Below are 17,371 nucleotides of genomic sequence, written 5' to 3'. Positions count from 1 at the left end.
CATCCATGGGATTTTCTAGGCAATAGTACTGGAGTGGCTTGCCATTGCCTTCTCCGAAAAGGAGACTATCTGGAGTTAAACATGGAAGCAAGAGTATATGTAGGTCTTCCCAGTTGGCACAAGTGGTAAAGAATCCACTTGCAGTGCAGGATATGTGGGTTTGATCCTTGGGTCGGGAACATTACCTTCCTGAAGAAGGAAATGTCAACCCACTCCAGTATTCTTGCCTGGAAAATTCCTTGAACAGAGGAGCCTGGCAGGCTCCATGGGGTCACAAAAGTCAGACCTGACTTAGTAACTAAACCACCACCACCACCAAAGATATCCTTGTACTACCAGAACCTGTGAATATGTTACCTTACATTGCAAAAGGAACTTTGCAGATGGAATTAAGTTAAGGATCTTGCAAGGAAAGATTGTCTTGCTTTATCCTGGGTGACCTGATATAATCACAAAGATTCTCATAAAAAAGGAAGTAGGAGAAGTCAGAATCAGACAGAAGGTAATGTGGCAGAGCAGAAGGACCAAAAGAAAACATCTCAGAGAAAGAAATGTTCCTTTCTCTAAGTTTTTTCTGACTGGTTTAATAGTTAAATTGACATGAGACAGAATAGCAGGAGTAAATCAAACAAAAGTTTAATAATATATCTACATGGGAGAGACCCAGGAAAACTGAGTAACTCACCAAAATAGCCAAAGCCCTCACTTTAAATACCATCCTATGGCAACCCACTCCAGTGTTCTTGCCTGGAGAATCCCAGGGACGGGGGAGCCTGATGGGCTTCCGTCTATGGGGTCACACAGAGTCGGACACGACTGAAGCGACTTAGCAAGCTAAAGACAAAAGATGTTGGGAGAGATGGTTATGGGACTTTTGGGGAGAGAAGCAATTTACCTGGGGTTAGAAAAGCCAATGTTTGATGAACAATATTTGCTGCACCATGCAGAGATAATGGGGCACAAAGTGGACTCTGATTTTTAGATCCTGCTTAGAGTTTGCCTCATTACCCCTGGCCCATATTCTTTGCAGAGATCTCTTCTAAGTCTATTCTGAAAACAGGTTTTTTATCTAAATTCTTTTAGGCAGTTAAGACGGAGGTTACAAAAAACAAAAACACTTTTCTGAATCTTCTGCTTATTAAAGATAACCAACAAAGAGACACATTTGGTGGGAGGCAAATTTTGGTGCCCTAGAGAAAGAGATTTGAAGAGGCCATGTTGATAGCTTTAAGATACAGGAAGATGATCATAAGCTATGAAACATAGATGACATCTGGAAGCTAAAAAGATCAAGGTGATGGATTTTCCCCTAGTGCCTCCAGAATGAGGCAGCAATGCAGACACCTTGATCTTAGTCCAGTGGAACTAATTTTGGTCTTCTAACTTCCAGAATTGTGAAAAAATAAGTGTATTCTTTTAAACTACTGAATTTGTAATGATTTGTAATAACAGCAATAGAAAACCCAAGTGCTGGGTATTCAAGAGGGAGGATAAAAGAGGTCAAGAAATAAGAAAGAAACTTAAGCAAGAAATTTGTGTAAAAAGCTTTATTTTCATGTTATTTATAAAAATACATCAATAAATACTTAAACTTCTCTATTCCAAGACAGAGAATCATTTAGATAACTCACACTAAACAAGGCATTATGCCTTACAAGGAAGACATAAAATGTCCAAGGGATATTTAGATCATTGTCATTTGTAAAGGTTCAACATCAGAAATGCTGACTACAGACGTGAAATGTTTCAATAAATAACAACTGACAATCTTCTCTACAAAAAGTAAATGTACACATACGTTCCCTACATTAACAGTAATCGTGATCTATCTGTTTGCTTGAACCCTCCACTACTGTCTCTAGCCTTTACTATAGTGGATAGTACAGTGTGGAATATCCTCTCCCCCAAAATAGTTTAATAAGTGAAGAACACTTAAAACACATCATCTTCAAATTAAATAAGTCAGGATTGAACTAACTTTGAGTTAACATAAAAATAAACTTTGAAACTAACAGTACACAGAACTGCCAAACACATTCGCACCTTTAAATATTAGAATATCAATACACAGGCTTTGAAACATAAATAAATAAATATAGATGTAAATAAATAGAACTCTCATAAGAAACAGCCAAATACATTAAACACAGTCCAGGTGACCCCGGAAGCCGTTTGTTTCTCTTCTTTTACTTCAACTCCACTGAGGCTGCTGCAGTAGTCAAGAAGCTCCTTCCATCTCTCTAGATCAGTTGGCACTAGCCCTGCGATGAGAAAATGGTTACTGTTAGAGGACCCCAAAAACTGACCTCACAGCCCTGCACTATGTGGTTGCTACCTAGACCATTGCTGCATTGTATGACAGAAAATGCCTCGCTCCTAAATGCTATTTAATTAGGAACATGGAGTCTGTGGTAGCAATCTTACTATTTTCAAAAAGCAGCAACATAATGCCGCCTTGAGCTAAAAAAAAAGTACATGCATGACATCACTTAAGCCTTATGGCAAACTCCATTAAATACCTATTACTATTATTCCCCATGTTATTGAGACTTAAAGAGATTAAGTACTTTCCCTGGGGTTACAGGAATAATAAAGGGTGGAACCTAGACTTGCACTGTGTTGGCAGAGGCCAGGGGGAGGGACGTTTCCTGAAAAGTCCCAGGCTTCACCACCAAGCCTGAGTTCCATATGACTCTTCCATATAACACAAGAGTTTTACCTCTCAGGTCTGAAACCCATGAAAAACTTGAGGTAAATGGTATTTGTTCCTTGACAGATAGGAAGCATTTTAGCATCATTGGCTAACTCTGCTTCACCTTCTGGGCTTCCTTGGTGGCTCAGATGGTAAAGAATCTGCCTACAATACAGGAGACCAGGATTGAATCCTGGGGCTTCATCTTTTAGAAACATACATTTACCCACACTCAAAGAGCGAGGAGGCCAGGAGGTACTGGAAGTGTCCTTCTGACACCAGAGCAGATTAATGACCTTAATGGCAAATTTAATTCTGAAATAATGATTTTTTTTCATTCTTTCAGCTAAATCCTAGGTTTCTCTGACATAACTTTCAGCAGGCAGAATGACTATAGTCACACGATGAATAAAAGCTACAACTCACTTGTTTAGCATCTTATCGATGATTTTCTTAACCATGGGGGCGGTGGGGTTGAGACACACTTCCTGACCAGTCTTGAGAGTGGCTCTGCAGAGAGAAGGAAGAATCCACATGAGGTGGGAAGTCCATTTGGGGGTCGGGGTGGGGGCATCGGCACGGTGGGTGGTGATGACAAGGACAGCAGCAGAGGTGACACTTACACGACTTCGGTTTGGTCGCAGTGGGGGCCGGGGGGCGTCACCTTCACGCTCTGGATGTTCTTGAGGTGAATCCCCTGCAAGGTCTGCAGGCACTGGCAGCGCAGTTCGTTGACCACGGGCGCCCCTGCGGGAAGGACAGAGTGGGTTAGGGGCTGTCCTCACGTGCGCCCACCCAGCCCCGTCCCGCCCTGGGGATCCGGGTCTCACCTGCCGCGCGCCGGCCGGCGGCCAAGAGGAGCAGGAGCAGCATCGCGGCGCGGAGGAGCCGGGGGGCGGCGGGGGTCGCGGCTCGGGCCATGGGGCTCAGCGGGGAGGGTCTGTGTCTGCGGCGGGAAGGCTGGCGGGCGCGCTGGCTGAGCGGGCTCTGTGGCTCCCCGAGCCGGGTGAACCCCTTTTATCCTGATCAGAAGGGAGTTGCTAGCCCCGGGGTCAGGGAAACTCCCGGCCCGGAAGGAAGGCGGCCCCGCCCGTCTCACGCGTAATCAGCGCACTCGGGGTGTCATCCCCGCGCCCAAATCCCCCGGGGGGTTGAGTCGCCTTGCAAGAAGTGGTGTCACATCTTGGAGGAGACAGGCATCGTGACAAACGTTAGTTATTGAGGGAATTAAGGCCAGGGAGGAGGAACGCAGAGAGAACTGATTTTCCACGTGTTACTTACACTTAAGTCTCTTGGGACTTGATGATTTTATCCACGTCTGAATAAATACACTCTCAAAGCACATGTCATCTCAAATTATGCATGAGAATGTTCTCTTACTTCCTGGTATTTTACGAGCACAAATAAATCACACTTTATGGCATACTGTCCCCGCAGTAGTGAGCGGATGACCAGTATCAAAAGTTTAATTCTGGGTTTACATTGCAGCTAAGTGTCGCAATCCTACATAGCTTCCTTCCCCGGTGAAATTCTGGAACTTCCAGAGCTCGCGGAGATTCATGAATACCAGCTTTTTTTTTGCTTAGAGTGTGTTGATTAATCCGTAAACTAAGGGACGAGTGGTCATTTGGACCTATTTCAGGGAGGGAAATATGTGTTCCGGTCCAGTTTCTAGTTTTGTTCAAGAACAAAACAGGTCACAGGAATTGGAGTGTGGGTTTGCGGGACGAGGAATGCCTAGTGCTGGTAGTGAGAGTAGCACCCTTCGCTCTTCTAACACAAAAAAACAAAAACAAAAACAGGTGTTCCTGTGAAGTATCTAAGAGCTAAAATCGTGAATGTCATACCATTTACTTGTTCGATGGTCACAAATCTCATTTTATCTTCATCTTATATGAACTATTCCGCTTCCAGTGATTTGATTTCCTTCCAGAGAAATAATTGTTGTCATACTTTATTTGTACTAATTCCTAAAAAGACACTTCAAGCAGTTGATTGAAGATTTCATCATTGTGTAGTTTATTTTTCACCCTTAGTTTTAATGTCCTTTGTTGGATTATGCTCAGGTAGGTTTCAGATGGTTTAGGTGTGATTCTGGATGCAGATCTGTTAAAAGTGTGGGGATACCCAGTGGTAAGCAAGAGAAGCGATGGGAGGTTGGAAGGGTGGGTAAAGACACAGAGCAGGTCTCTGTTCGAGGCTGCAAAGTAGGAATTTCAGCTCTCGGAAATATTGATCTGTGGCATTTAATTGTGTCTTAGTTTCTCATCTGTAAAATGGAGATGAACTGTAGTATCTACTTCAACCGGCTGTTACCATGAATAAATGTATTAGCATTTGAAAACACTTATACATATTAAATGCTATAATTTTTAAAATCTAAAATAGAAATAGCTTTTTCCATATTACTAAGCTGAAACTAATCTGAGGATAAAATCTTTGCACAAAGAGAAAAGAATTATTGAAAAAATAAAAACAAAAACTCGTCCAACATAAAATGTTTGTATATTTTTTCTTAAGAGAAAAGAGTACATTTTTTGTTATCTAGTTTGTTGAGTAGTCTTATAATTCTAGTTTTAGTCATTTCAACTACAAAATGTGAATAAAAGTGAAGATCTCTCATTTTGATTATTAGAAAAGATTATGAATAACTAGACTATAATAAAGATTTGTCTTTGCATTTTTTGTCAGTATAGTCCTGAGAAAAAGAACAGGAAATTTAATCTTTTTAAAAAGTGTAGGGAATGAAAGATGACCTAAAGCTTATAAAATATGAGTAACTCAGCAATAATTGAGAATTTGCTTAGATACTATTGTTATTTTTATTTTTCTGGGATTCTTAATTGGAAATATACTTGACACTTGACTCAGTGAACATGAGTTTGCGCAAACTCTGAGAGATAGTGAAGGACAGGGAAGAGTGGCATGCTGCAGTCCATGGGGTTGCAAAGAGTCAGACATGACAGCAACTGAACAACAACAACACTTAACACTTGGACAAAATGGGCTCAAACTGCATAGGTCCACTTATACACAGACTTGTTTCAATGAACATATTGGAAAAAATTTTGGAGATTTGTGGCAATTTGAAAAAAAAAACTTTCAGACTAACCATGTAGCCTAGAAATGTCAAAAAAGCTAGGAAAAAGTTGTTATGTCATGAATGGATAGAATCCATGTAAATATTAGTCTGTTCTTACAAAGGCATAAGGTGAGTGATATTTAATATAAAATTAATGTGTTAGCTTTCTTCCTGTTTTATAACTTTACTTTTATTACATTTCTATATAGTATGCCTCTCTATTTTACAATTGGAGAAACTATTACCACAGGTAAATTTTTTAAAAATGTAACCATGTTTCTAATACTATGTTATGAATATGACTGTAATACTGTAGGCCATAAGGTTTTTATAATGGTTCATTCATTAGAATATAGGCTAAGCTACTGTGAAGCAATTGTATCAGTTATACTATATTGCAATCATATTGCTTCCTTGTTATCAATGAATTAATCATTATATCTGTAATTAAATATGAATTTTACATTATCTTTCATTTTTGATGAGTCATGTTATTAATACATATAACATCTACATGCTTTGTATTAAATAAGACAATGTTGATGGAGATACTGATAGATGATTCATCTTATAAACATATGACAAATGTAAAGTATCAATACATACAGTACAGAAATGTAAATATATTTTCTCTTTGTTAAAATTTTCCTAATAAAAGTGCCCTAATTTTCTTTCCTGTAGCTTACTTTATTTTAAGAATAAAGTATATAATACATATGGGCTTCTCTGGTGACTCAGCGGTATAAAGAGTCCTCCAGCCAACACAGGAGACTTGGGTTCTCTCCCTGAGTTGGGAAGATCCCCTGGAGAAGAAAATAGCCACCCCTACTCCAGTATTCTTGCCTGGAAAATCCCACAGACAGAGGAGCCTGGTGGGCTACAGTCCATGAGGTCGCAAGAGTCAGACACAATTTACTGACTAAATGAAATATGTATTAATTGACTGTTTATGCCATTGGTAAGGCTTCCAGTCAACAGTAGGTGATTAGTAGTTAAGTTTTTGGAAAGTTAAAACTTATACTTGGATTTTCAACTGCACCCCTAACCCCCATGTTTTCAAGGGTTAACTGTATTATGTTTTCTTGAGATAATCAGTGGCTCAGAGACATAATAGCTATTCTTTAAAAGTTAAAAAATTTGATTTTATTTTTCTGATTAAAGTGTGTATCTGCTGATTATAGAAAAAGTGTAAAGGACAGGAAACATGAAGAGATTGTTATTAAGACTTTTAAACTTTTGTTCAAGAAACAAACTTTTGCAGATCTTTCCTTTTTTCTTCAACATCCCTAGTAAATGACATGTTTTCTGTATTTATGAGATGCTAAGTAAACATGAAGTGCTATCATAAATAACACTTTGATGTAATAGGCAATATTCTAAATCTTTTACATATATATAAAACCCACTTAGTCTTAACTGCCTCACGAAATAGTCACCAGTTTATTTTCTTCACAATTTTCCCCCCACAGGGAAACTATTAATAAGTTGCCAAGATCTCAGAGTTAAGATAATTCAGAATCTGAGCTTCAGGCAGTGTAGCTTTAGCCACTCTACAATAAAAAAATTACTTATTTTTCCTGAAACAAATGACAGTTAACTTCAGAAGAGCAGTCTTGTTTTGTTATCCCCATGGTTGAATAGTTCAACTTCACCTTTCCTAAAACTTGAAAATAGCCAACTGCTCAAGAGTCTCCCGTGTTTTATTTCATTAACAACAAGAATTTTCTTTTGTGTCATGAATATTATATACTTGAATTTAATAAAATCCATATCTAGTCATCTAGTGATTTGATTTTCCAAATCAGTGGACTTCAACTCAAAAATCAGGTCAGGAATAATGACTCCACCCTGAGAGTTTCCCAGAAGGGAAACGATCACTACCATAAGCTCTTATTTGCTGAAATAAGGATCACAGTTTCCTACTGACTCTGTTTGAACACTTTGTCATATTTTATTATCTAAAATATTTAACCTTCAGCATTAATTGGAGACTACCCAGACATTTATTCTCTTAATAACTTAAGAAACCAGAGAATGTTTGCTTTAATGCTTTCCAGATCCAAATCAAAGTATTGGCATAAGCCAATACTCAGGGGGAATGAATAGAGAATCAAAACACTGTAGTAGCCAAAAGGATAAACCATATCAAGAAGCAGCGTTGTATTTGTAGAATTATCTTCAACTTTATGCCTAAGACTTTGCATATTGTCTTAATAAACATTGCTTAATGAACATTGATTTCTTACAAAATAAAGTACAAAGGATTTTTTCTACTTTAATATATCAATTCTCAAAATTTAATCTTTAATGGCACTATATTATTTTTCAGATCATTTAAAATGCAATAATGTGGGAATTCCCTGATGGTCTAGTGGTCCACACTTTCACTATGGAGGGTCAGAATTCCATCACCGGTTGGGGAAAAAAAATTCTGCAAGCCTCACAACTTGGCCAAAAACAAAATTAAAAAAATAAAAAATAAAAAGCAATAGTATTCTGAAACCTACTAAAGTAACCCAGTTCTCCCCTTCTTGTTCTAAAAAACATCTTCCCTAACTAATTACTCATTTTATGAGCTGAATGGCAAATGTATATACTCAAACTTTCAACTAAGACAATCATCAGTTTTAAAAGTATAGAGCCAATCCTATATTAAAAGAATTAGTAGCTAAATTTCATTTTGAGCTACCATATTTACAGCATTATGCAGATTTGATTGACATTATCTAATCTGCCTTTAAAATCCAGAATTGTGGGACTTCCCTGGTGGTCCAGTGATTAACACTCCGGGCTACCGATGCAGGGGGCCTGGGTTCAGTACCTGGTCAGAACTAGATCCCACATGCAGCAACTTAAGCCTGGTTCAGTCAAATAAATAAATATTAAAAAAAAAGTCCAGAGTCGGTGCTGTATCCCCAGATGATGGAGCTTCAGGAATGGTCTGTGCCCTGCTGCTCTCCCCATGCTGGCCTTGGAAAGTTGTGCCCACAACTGCCAACCCTGTCTTGCCGCAATGATTACTTTGGGTAGAATGATTCTGGCACAGAGAGAAGAAGAATGAAGATGCTGGAAGCAATAAATCCCTGGATCCATCTACTTCTTCATTCCAGAGCATTCATCCAGTGTCGGTGTCATGCCCCTGGTCCAGTCTCTAATTTATTTGTCATTTGTGCCTGCCTTGAGCCCTTTCCTCCTGCTTCTGGTTACAATACCTTGGTTTTCCTGTGGGAACCATCTTTTCTTTCTCCCAATCTGGGTAGCTCAGGTAGAGTGACCCTGCTTTAAAGCTTCAGGAGTGAACTGATGACTGAAGGTGATATTGGTCAGTCCTTCCAATCTGGGTCCAACCACAAGCCATTCTATAGGTGCAGGAGTGAATGAGTGACCTAAGCCTAGCCAAGTCAGAAAAATCCCTGGAGTTTTTTTGTCCAGAAATGGTCAGAAAAACAAACAAAAAAAGCCCTTGCTTCCTGTTGGTTTATATCTAGTGGAACAGAAATTTAAAACTTCGCCCATGCTTGAGAAGAGCTTGCCTAAAATGAAGCCAGCACAGAGAAAAGCAGCCTGATCCAGAGTGAGACTGTTATGAAGTTTTGAACTGCATCACTGAGCTTTATTGCGCCTACTCATCAGTCTTTTAGTTTCATAATGCAAATGAGTCCCTCTTCATTAACCCAATTTGAATTAAGTTTTTTGTTACTGACTCTACTTACTGCTAGAATTATCTTTTTAAAAAGGAGGGTGTTTCAACTCAAATTTAATGCCTTTCTCCATTTGTTTCTTCATTTTCAATGGTTATTTTTTTCAGCTTTTACATGGGAATGAAGTTTGGTGCTGGAGATATAAAGAGGAATAAGAGACTCTGCTACCATCTAATTCTCAATGCAGTAGGAAATGAATGTAAAAAAGAAAAGTTTAGGAAAAGCTACCATGGCAAACCATTCCCAAGGTATTGGGAGTGAGAAGGGAGACTTACTGCAACTCTTATAGAGGGTTTATGAGAGTTGTCAGACAAGTTTTCCTGAAAGAAGTGCTCACTCATGTGAATCTTAAGAATAAGGAGCTTTCCAGGTAAATGGGGAACACAGAGGGGTGGAAAACATTCCAGGAGAGGATCAAGTGGGCAAAGGCATGGTTATTGAAAAGAGATGTGAGTACTGAGAGAGCAAGTGTCTTGTATCTAGAGCTCACTCTATGAGCAGGAAGAGGGGAAAACAGGCTGGAGGAGGTGGCAGGGCTGGGACCCTGGAGGCCATGTGCTCATGGGATCCTGCTTCTCCATCAAGACCCAGTTTGGACGTTACCTCCATTGGGAAGTCTCTCCATGTACCTCAAGGTGTTTCTATAGCCTTCTTGCACAGACTACATTGTGACCTTTATCTGCTGTCTACCATGGGGAGGAGGAAAGGCTAGGGTAACCTAAGATTCACAGTGTGTGCAGAAAAGGAGAGGTGGTAGATATTGTAAAACTAATAATAATAAATAATAATAAGCAGAAACTTCATGGAAACCCAAATAGAACAGAGTGACCAGAAGGGGGAGCTCTCACACTCTGGGAAAAGAACTGAGCCCAACAGGAAGAAGATAAGACTCCTTTCCCTGCAAAGACTGTCAATGAAAATCCATGGACTTTTTGTTAACTGTAGCCCTCCCAACTTCTTGTTCCATTCTATAAAAATGTTCTTCTTCCCTTACCACATGGGGACTTGAATGGAGCTTGCCATGGTTGCAGACTTCGAATTGCAATTATTTGCTGGTCTTAAATAAACCCATCTTTATTGGAGAAATAGCTGACTATCAGTTTTAGGTCAGAAATATTAAGTCAAAGGGCATTTATAAAGCACATACAATGTATTGATGCAAGAGATTGTGGTCAGTTTTGCAAAAGATATGGAGTGGAAAACGCTGAAACATGAAGTTCTTCATGCGTACTTTCTTCTGCAATAGAGCTCGTCTTACCTTCTGTTCCTGTTGTAGAGACAGCCTGACAATTTCAAAATCTCTGAATATTTAAATTCATTTCAATTATCTCTGAATACCAAGTAATATGTTAAGTCTGAGCATTATTCCAAGACTTCTAAAGAATAGATTTCAGTGTAAACTTTGACTTTCCATGTTTTTAAGATTGTTTTTTAAACTTTTGTGGAGGTAATTAAAGTACATTACATATGTATAAGCCAAAGAAATACAGAAATGCCAAAATTACCATAGAATATGTCAAGAAATAGAGATAGGAAGTGAGGAAATGTCTCTGTGGAAATATTTTTTATCACTCTTGGCTATAATGGGCATGAAAGCAGCGTGATGACCCTGTTCTGATGCTTTCTGTATTGTGGAAGCAAAATTTAGGAAGTTGAGAGAAGAGTTATAAACCACAGCAAACATATCACATACAGTGATATGTTATTACATATTTCAGCTAGGAAAGTTATAATCATAAAAATCTTGATGATCAGAGAATATCCTCTGTAAAATTTCAAGGTTTTAAAATTTGTTGATACATTCTTTATGACTCATATATAATCTCTTTTAGAAAATGTTATCTGTGGGCTGGAAAACCAAACGTGGTTTATGCAGTTGTTAGGTGAAGCATGCCCATGTGTTTTTTTTCAAGCCAGATTGGTTGGTCATGTTGTTTAACTCTTCTATACTGTTACTGATTCTTTACTGCTTTGTCTATTAAGTACTGAGAGAAGTTTCTTAGAACCTTTGTATGTGACTGTGGTTTCATATATTGTACCTTTTAGTTTCTCTCCATTTTGCTTTATATATTTTGATAATGTTATTAAGTTCACTAAGTATTTTTGTCCCTCTTAAAATTGCCACCTTTTTATTTTAAATCAGCCTTCTTTTTCTCTTAAGTCTTAACATATTATTTGGTTGTAATTAATATATCAATCAGGGACTTCCCAGGTGGTGCTAGTGGTAGAGGACCCACCTTCCAATGCAGAAGAAGTAAGAGATGCAAGTTCAATCCCTGGGTAGGGAAGATCCCCTGGAGGAGGGCCTGGCAACCCACTTCAGTATTCTTGCCTAGAGAATCCCAGAGGAGCCTGGCGGGCTAAAGTCCGTAGGGTTGCAAAGAGTTGCAAAGAGATGACTGAAGTCACTTAGCATGCATGCACAATATATCAACCATTAACAAGTATATCAATAATTCATACTAATAATAATTTAATAAGTAATCAATACATCAATATATCCATGCCAGGTTTCTTTCAATTGGTTTTTTGCATGATACAATGCTTTAATTCTTTTCATTTCAAATGATCTGGGTCCTAATGTTTAAAGTGTGCCTTTTTAAAGCAACATTGATTCTTTTTCTCTTAATTATACAGCCTGATGGTCTTTGACTTTTAATTTGAGTGTTTATCCCATTTCAATTTACTATAATTTCTAATATATTTGGATTTAATGTCTTATCTTTTTAAAAATAGACTTTCAATTTGGAATAATTTTCAAAGTTAATTAATTTACTTATTTTTATTTTATTTTTGGCTGTGCTGGGTCTTCATTTCTGCTCAGGCTTTTCTCTAGTTGCAGGGAGTGGGGTTACTCTCTAGTTGCGGTGCATGGGCTTTTATTTGCAGTGGCTTCTCTTGTTTCGGAGCACAGGCCCTATGGTGAGTGGGTTTCAGAAGTTGCAGCATGGGGTTTGTCATTGTGGCTCCCAGGCTGGAGAGCACAGGCTCAGTAATTGTTGAGCATGGGTTTACTTGATCCACCGCATGTGGGATCTTCTTGGACCAGGGATCAAAACCACGTCTCCTACATTGGCAAGCGTGTTCTTTACCACTGAACCACCAGGAAAGCCCCAGAATAATTTTAGATTTACTAAACACTTGTATAGATAGCACAAAGAGTTCCTGTGGACCTTGGCCCAGTATCTCCTCTTGTTGATATCTTACATATTTATAATCACTTGTCAAAACTAAGAAATTAGCATTGGCACATTGCTGTTAACTAAACTCCAGCCTCCATTCGGGTCTCACCACTTTCCACTAACGTCTTTTTTCTATTCCTGGATCCAAACCAGCATACCACATGGCATTAAGTCATGTGTGTTTTGTCTCCTTAGAACTGTGACAGATTCTCAGTTTTGTCTTTCATGAATTTGAAAGCATACTCATGAGTTATTTTGTAGAATGTTCCTCCATTTGGATTTTTAGGATGATTTTCTGATGATTACACTGGGATTATTGATTTGGGGTAAGAATATCATGAAGATGAAGTGTCCTTCTCATCACATAATATGAGTACATGATAGTCACGTGATATCAAGTGATATCAAGTGGTGATAATAACCTTGATCACTTGGTTAATTGACAGATTCTCTACTCTAAGTTTATTGTTTTTCCTTTTTCCTTACCTCTTTTTTGGAAGTAAGTCACTAAGTCCAGCCCAAACTCAGGTGTGTGTGAGGGGATTGGAATTAAACCCCACCTTCAAGAGGCTCTACTTATATTATTAAGAATCTTTCCGAAAGGAAGCCATTTCTCCTTGTGTCATCTGCTGTTTTGTTCCTTTATTCCTTAATTTTGTCTACTTTTGTATTATACAGGTATTTTCTTTTATTCCATTTTCTCCCCTTTTTAGATTTTTAAATCTAAAATTTTGCATTTTCTTTTTATTGGGTGTCCTAAAAATTACTATATTCTTGCCACATTGCAATTTTCTTTAAAACTTTCTCTAACAATGTATTATATTGTATAATACATTGTATTATAAATCTATTTATCTCCCTACCTATCATTTGTGTTATTTTTGTCATATATTTTACTGTACAGTATGTATTTATTTCTACTGACCTTTATTATTGTCATTTTAAACAACACAAACTGCTCCTGTTTTTAGGAATAATCTACTTTTATATATTTTTCTCCCAGATTCATTTAAAGGAAAAGAATTGCATAGCTGTTTGAAAAAACATTTATCAAAACAATTTAATTTATCAAAACAATTTTAATACTATTGTTGAAATAGTAATAAAAATTCAACAGCTTATAAAGAACTAATTTTGAATAACAAATTGGTCAGTGTGAAAAAAACAGCAGTTTTTTTTTTTTTTTTTTTTATAAAACTAGAATTCTCAAAGTGGTTAAGGAGAGTAGTGTATCAAATATTCCTTCTCAAGTTAGAGAAAAATAAGGGAATAGCAGCTAGGAGTTGGCATAAAGTTAGGCACAACCTAAGCCTAAGTGTATAATACCTTGAGCACCCAGTAGGAACTAAAGATCAAGAAGAATAAAACAAAACCTAATCATGTTAATTTTTTTTGCAAAACTTTTATTTTCATGCCATTTAAAAAATGTAACAGTAGTTTTAACTTCTTTGCCCCAAAACAAAGAAACACCACATAATAAACATTAAACAAGGCATTATGCCTTACAAGCAAGACATAAAATGTCCAAGGGAAATTTCAACATAAAAATGTTGACCACATAATATGAAATCATTTCAATAAATAACAACTGACATTCTTTTTAAAAAAAAGTACAGAAATAGAAATGCACGTACTTTCCCTGATTCTAATAGTGATTTCACTGTCTGATTCTATGAACTCCCTTCTCCCACACACCACCTCCACCTCTCTCACAGTGCCTGGCACTTTATGGTCTTCCAATAAATATCAGCTGAATAAAACATTTAAAACTCATCATCTTCATATTAAATAACAATTAGGACTGGGTTGTGTTTGATTTAACATAATCACATCTTTAAACACTAACATGTAAAAGACTGAAATACGAGCTTTGAAAAATAAATACATATATAAATAAATAGAACTCATATAAAATAGTCCAGCACATCAAGCCTTTTCTAGTTGTCCCTGGAAACCAGCTGTTCTCTTCTTCATTTTCAGTTCCTGTAAGAGCAGAGACCACTTTTCAGGAGCTGTCACCAATGAACTTCTTACTTCCCTCTAGGTCAGTTGGTGCTGCCCCTGCAATGAGAAAAGGGTTAGGGTTATAGGGGCTGAGGAAAGCTACTCTTCTTGTACAGGCCCCAAGGCTGAAGGGACTTCTGCATGCAGACCCTGGCCCAGCTCTGCACTCAGAAAAGGTTTCTGCTCAAAGGGATTAAAAAACTTTCACAAGCATCCTAGAACTCAGGGAGCTTTCACTGCAAAGTCCTGTTCTTCACTGCTAAGTTTCTGAGGTTCCTGTTGCCCAAAACCCGGGTCTCCATTTTTCAGTAGAAACCATTGAGGAATGGAGGCAAACAATTCTGTTCTTTAATGGGTTGGAAGCATTTTACCATTTCTGGTTAAATTTACTTAATCTTTTGAAATCGCTCAGTTGTGTCTGATTCTTTGTGACCCTATGGACTGTAGGCCACCAGGTTTCTCTGTCCAAGGAATTCTCCAGTCAAGAACACTGGAGTGGGTAGCCATTCCCTTCTCCGGGGGATCCTCCTGACCCAAGGGTTGAACCTGGGTCGCCTGAATTGCAAGTGAATTCTTTACCTTCTGAGCCACCAGGAAAGCCCTACTTAATCTTTAGGAACATACAGGCTCATTTGAATGGGGATGGAGAGGAGAATCAGGACAGAGGGAGCTGGAAATAGCCTTCTGACACTAGAGCAGATCAAATTTAATGGGGAAATAATGGTTTTTAATCCTACAACTAAACTGTGGGTTTATCAAATACTATTTCCAGGAGGTAGATGCCAGTATTTGAGAGCAATGGCTCTACTTGCAAGTAGGAATAGAATCCATGACTTACTTGTTTAGCATCTTATTGATGATTTTCTTAACCATGGGAGCTTCAGGGTTGAGACAAGCTTCCTGACCATTCTTAAGAGTGGCTCTGCAGAGAGAAGGGAGAATCCACGTGAGGCAGGAGGTCGGGCTGTAAGTCTAGGTTGGGGCAATCAGACGGCGGGGGTGATAAGGACAACGATAGCGGCTCTACTTACATGACTTCGGTTTGGCCGCAGTGGGGGCCCGGAGGCGTCACCTTCACGCTCTGGATGTTCTTGAGGTGAATCCCCTGCAAAGTCTGCAGGCAATGACAGCGCAGTTCGTTGACCACGGGCGCCCCTGCGGGAAGGACAGAGTGAGTTAGGGGCTGTCCCCGTTGGTACCCACCCGTCCCCGTCCCGCCCAGGGGATCCCGGGCGCCGGGACTCACCTGCCGCGCGCCGGCCGGCGGCCACGAGGAGCAGCAGCAGCATCGCGGCGCGGAGGAGCCGGGGGGCGGCGGTCGCGGCTGGGGCCATGGGGCTCGGCTGGGAAGGTCTGTGTCTGCGGCGGGAAGGCTGGCTGGAGCGCTGGCTGAGCGGGCTCTGTGGCTCCCCGAGCCGGGCGAACCCCTTTTATCCATGGTTGGGGCGGGAGTTGGCAGCCCTGGGCTCGGGGAAATTCCCGGACGCGCGGGTCATTCCCGGGTCCGGAAGGAAGGCTTGGCCCCGCCTGCCTCCCGAGGAGTCCACGCACGCGGGGTGTCCTCTCTGTGCCCAAATCCCCACGCGGGGAATGAGTCGCCGCCAGGCTGGGGCCGCCTACGGTCGAGAGGGGTGCCCTGGGCACCCGGACACCCCGGCGTTGTCAGACTGATTAGCCTAGTATAGGGACTGCACCACAGCTTAGGCGGGAGTTAATTTCTTTCAAAGACACTTCTATTTTGGAGATTGAACGAGATGAAGCTAGAATGCCAGCCTTTGATTGTTTGTTTATTTGTTTGTTTGTTTTGTCTGTCTTTCCTCTTTCTCTTTAATTTGCATTTTGTAGATTTTATGAATCCCTGAAGTAAATGCACTGTTTAAACTAACATCTGTCATTGCAGTTTATATGTACGAACCTTTGTCTAATTCCTGATGTTCTAGGATCAAAAATAAATCACGCTAGTGCCATTGTTTTGTTTTGGTGTTTTTTTTTTTTTTTTTGAGATATGGACTGGGGGCGAGGGCCAGGGACCTGTCTATTAAATGGGTTGATTCCCTGTTTATTTTAGGATACTGTGTTGTAATCTCTTATCTGTCCTTTCTTCGAAATTCTGGAACTTAGTGATTCCAATAGCACCACTTTTTGTTATACAGAAGGCTGTGTTTTCACTCACCGCAGATATTAGGTATTATAAAGGGCCACGTTGGGCTCAGGAGGTCCCTTCACCTTTCCTAGGCCTGTCTGTGGGCTTAAGATCAGAAAGCGAGTGCCTAAGATTCTTGACTTTAAGTAGCAAACAGGTATGGCTTTGGACACAAATACTAGATTACTAGTACATTTCACTCCGTATTGTTTGAATTTGCCTATTTCTTTGGACTGATTCCCTCCTGGGAATCAACTATTAATGTACTTACATTTGAAATTCTATGTAACCGAGGCGTTCTCACTTTAAGCATCAGTTTCAATATCCCTTTTTGGATTAAACTGTAGTTGGTCTAAGTTGACCCTCCAGAGTAGGTAAGGACCTTAGGGATGTGTATGATGTTCTGTGGATGCTGTGAGAAGGATTGGGGAGCGGAGGAAGAGGGTCTGCATCAGGAACAGAGGGAGTTTGTCAATCAGGCTGTCAAGGCTGAAATCTCAACTGCACATTTACCTGCCACGTGAACATGGGATCATGGGCAATCATTTAATCTGTCCCTGCTCTTGC

General features: G+C 39.5%; 2 protein-coding genes across 2 annotated transcripts; both read right to left on the bottom strand.

The window, feature by feature from the left end:
• Positions 1-1,531: 1,531 nt before the first annotated feature.
• On the bottom strand, positions 1,532-3,697 carry LOC129561737 (growth-regulated protein homolog beta). The gene is made up of 4 exons (XM_055434427.2): positions 3,523-3,697; positions 3,316-3,439; positions 3,119-3,202; positions 1,532-2,261 (listed from the first exon to the last, which is right to left on the bottom strand). The coding sequence occupies exons 1-4, from the start codon at positions 3,611-3,613 to the stop codon at positions 2,246-2,248; spliced, it is 315 nt and encodes a 104-aa protein (XP_055290402.1). The 5' UTR covers positions 3,614-3,697; the 3' UTR covers positions 1,532-2,245.
• A 10,342-nt stretch (positions 3,698-14,039) lies between these two features.
• LOC129562061 (growth-regulated protein homolog gamma-like) lies at positions 14,040-16,074 on the bottom strand. Its single transcript, XM_055435007.2, has 4 exons — positions 15,908-16,074; positions 15,693-15,816; positions 15,500-15,583; positions 14,040-14,718 (listed from the first exon to the last, which is right to left on the bottom strand). The coding sequence occupies exons 1-4, from the start codon at positions 15,993-15,995 to the stop codon at positions 14,703-14,705; spliced, it is 312 nt and encodes a 103-aa protein (XP_055290982.1). The 5' UTR covers positions 15,996-16,074; the 3' UTR covers positions 14,040-14,702.
• Positions 16,075-17,371: the final 1,297 nt, after the last annotated feature.

This window comes from Moschus berezovskii, chromosome 5 (genome assembly GCF_049115385.1).
Source record: "Moschus berezovskii isolate FMDL1 chromosome 5, NW_MosBer_1.0, whole genome shotgun sequence".
NCBI lineage: Eukaryota > Metazoa > Chordata > Mammalia > Artiodactyla > Moschidae > Moschus > Moschus berezovskii.
This window is presented reverse-complemented; position numbering and strand designations above follow the sequence as displayed.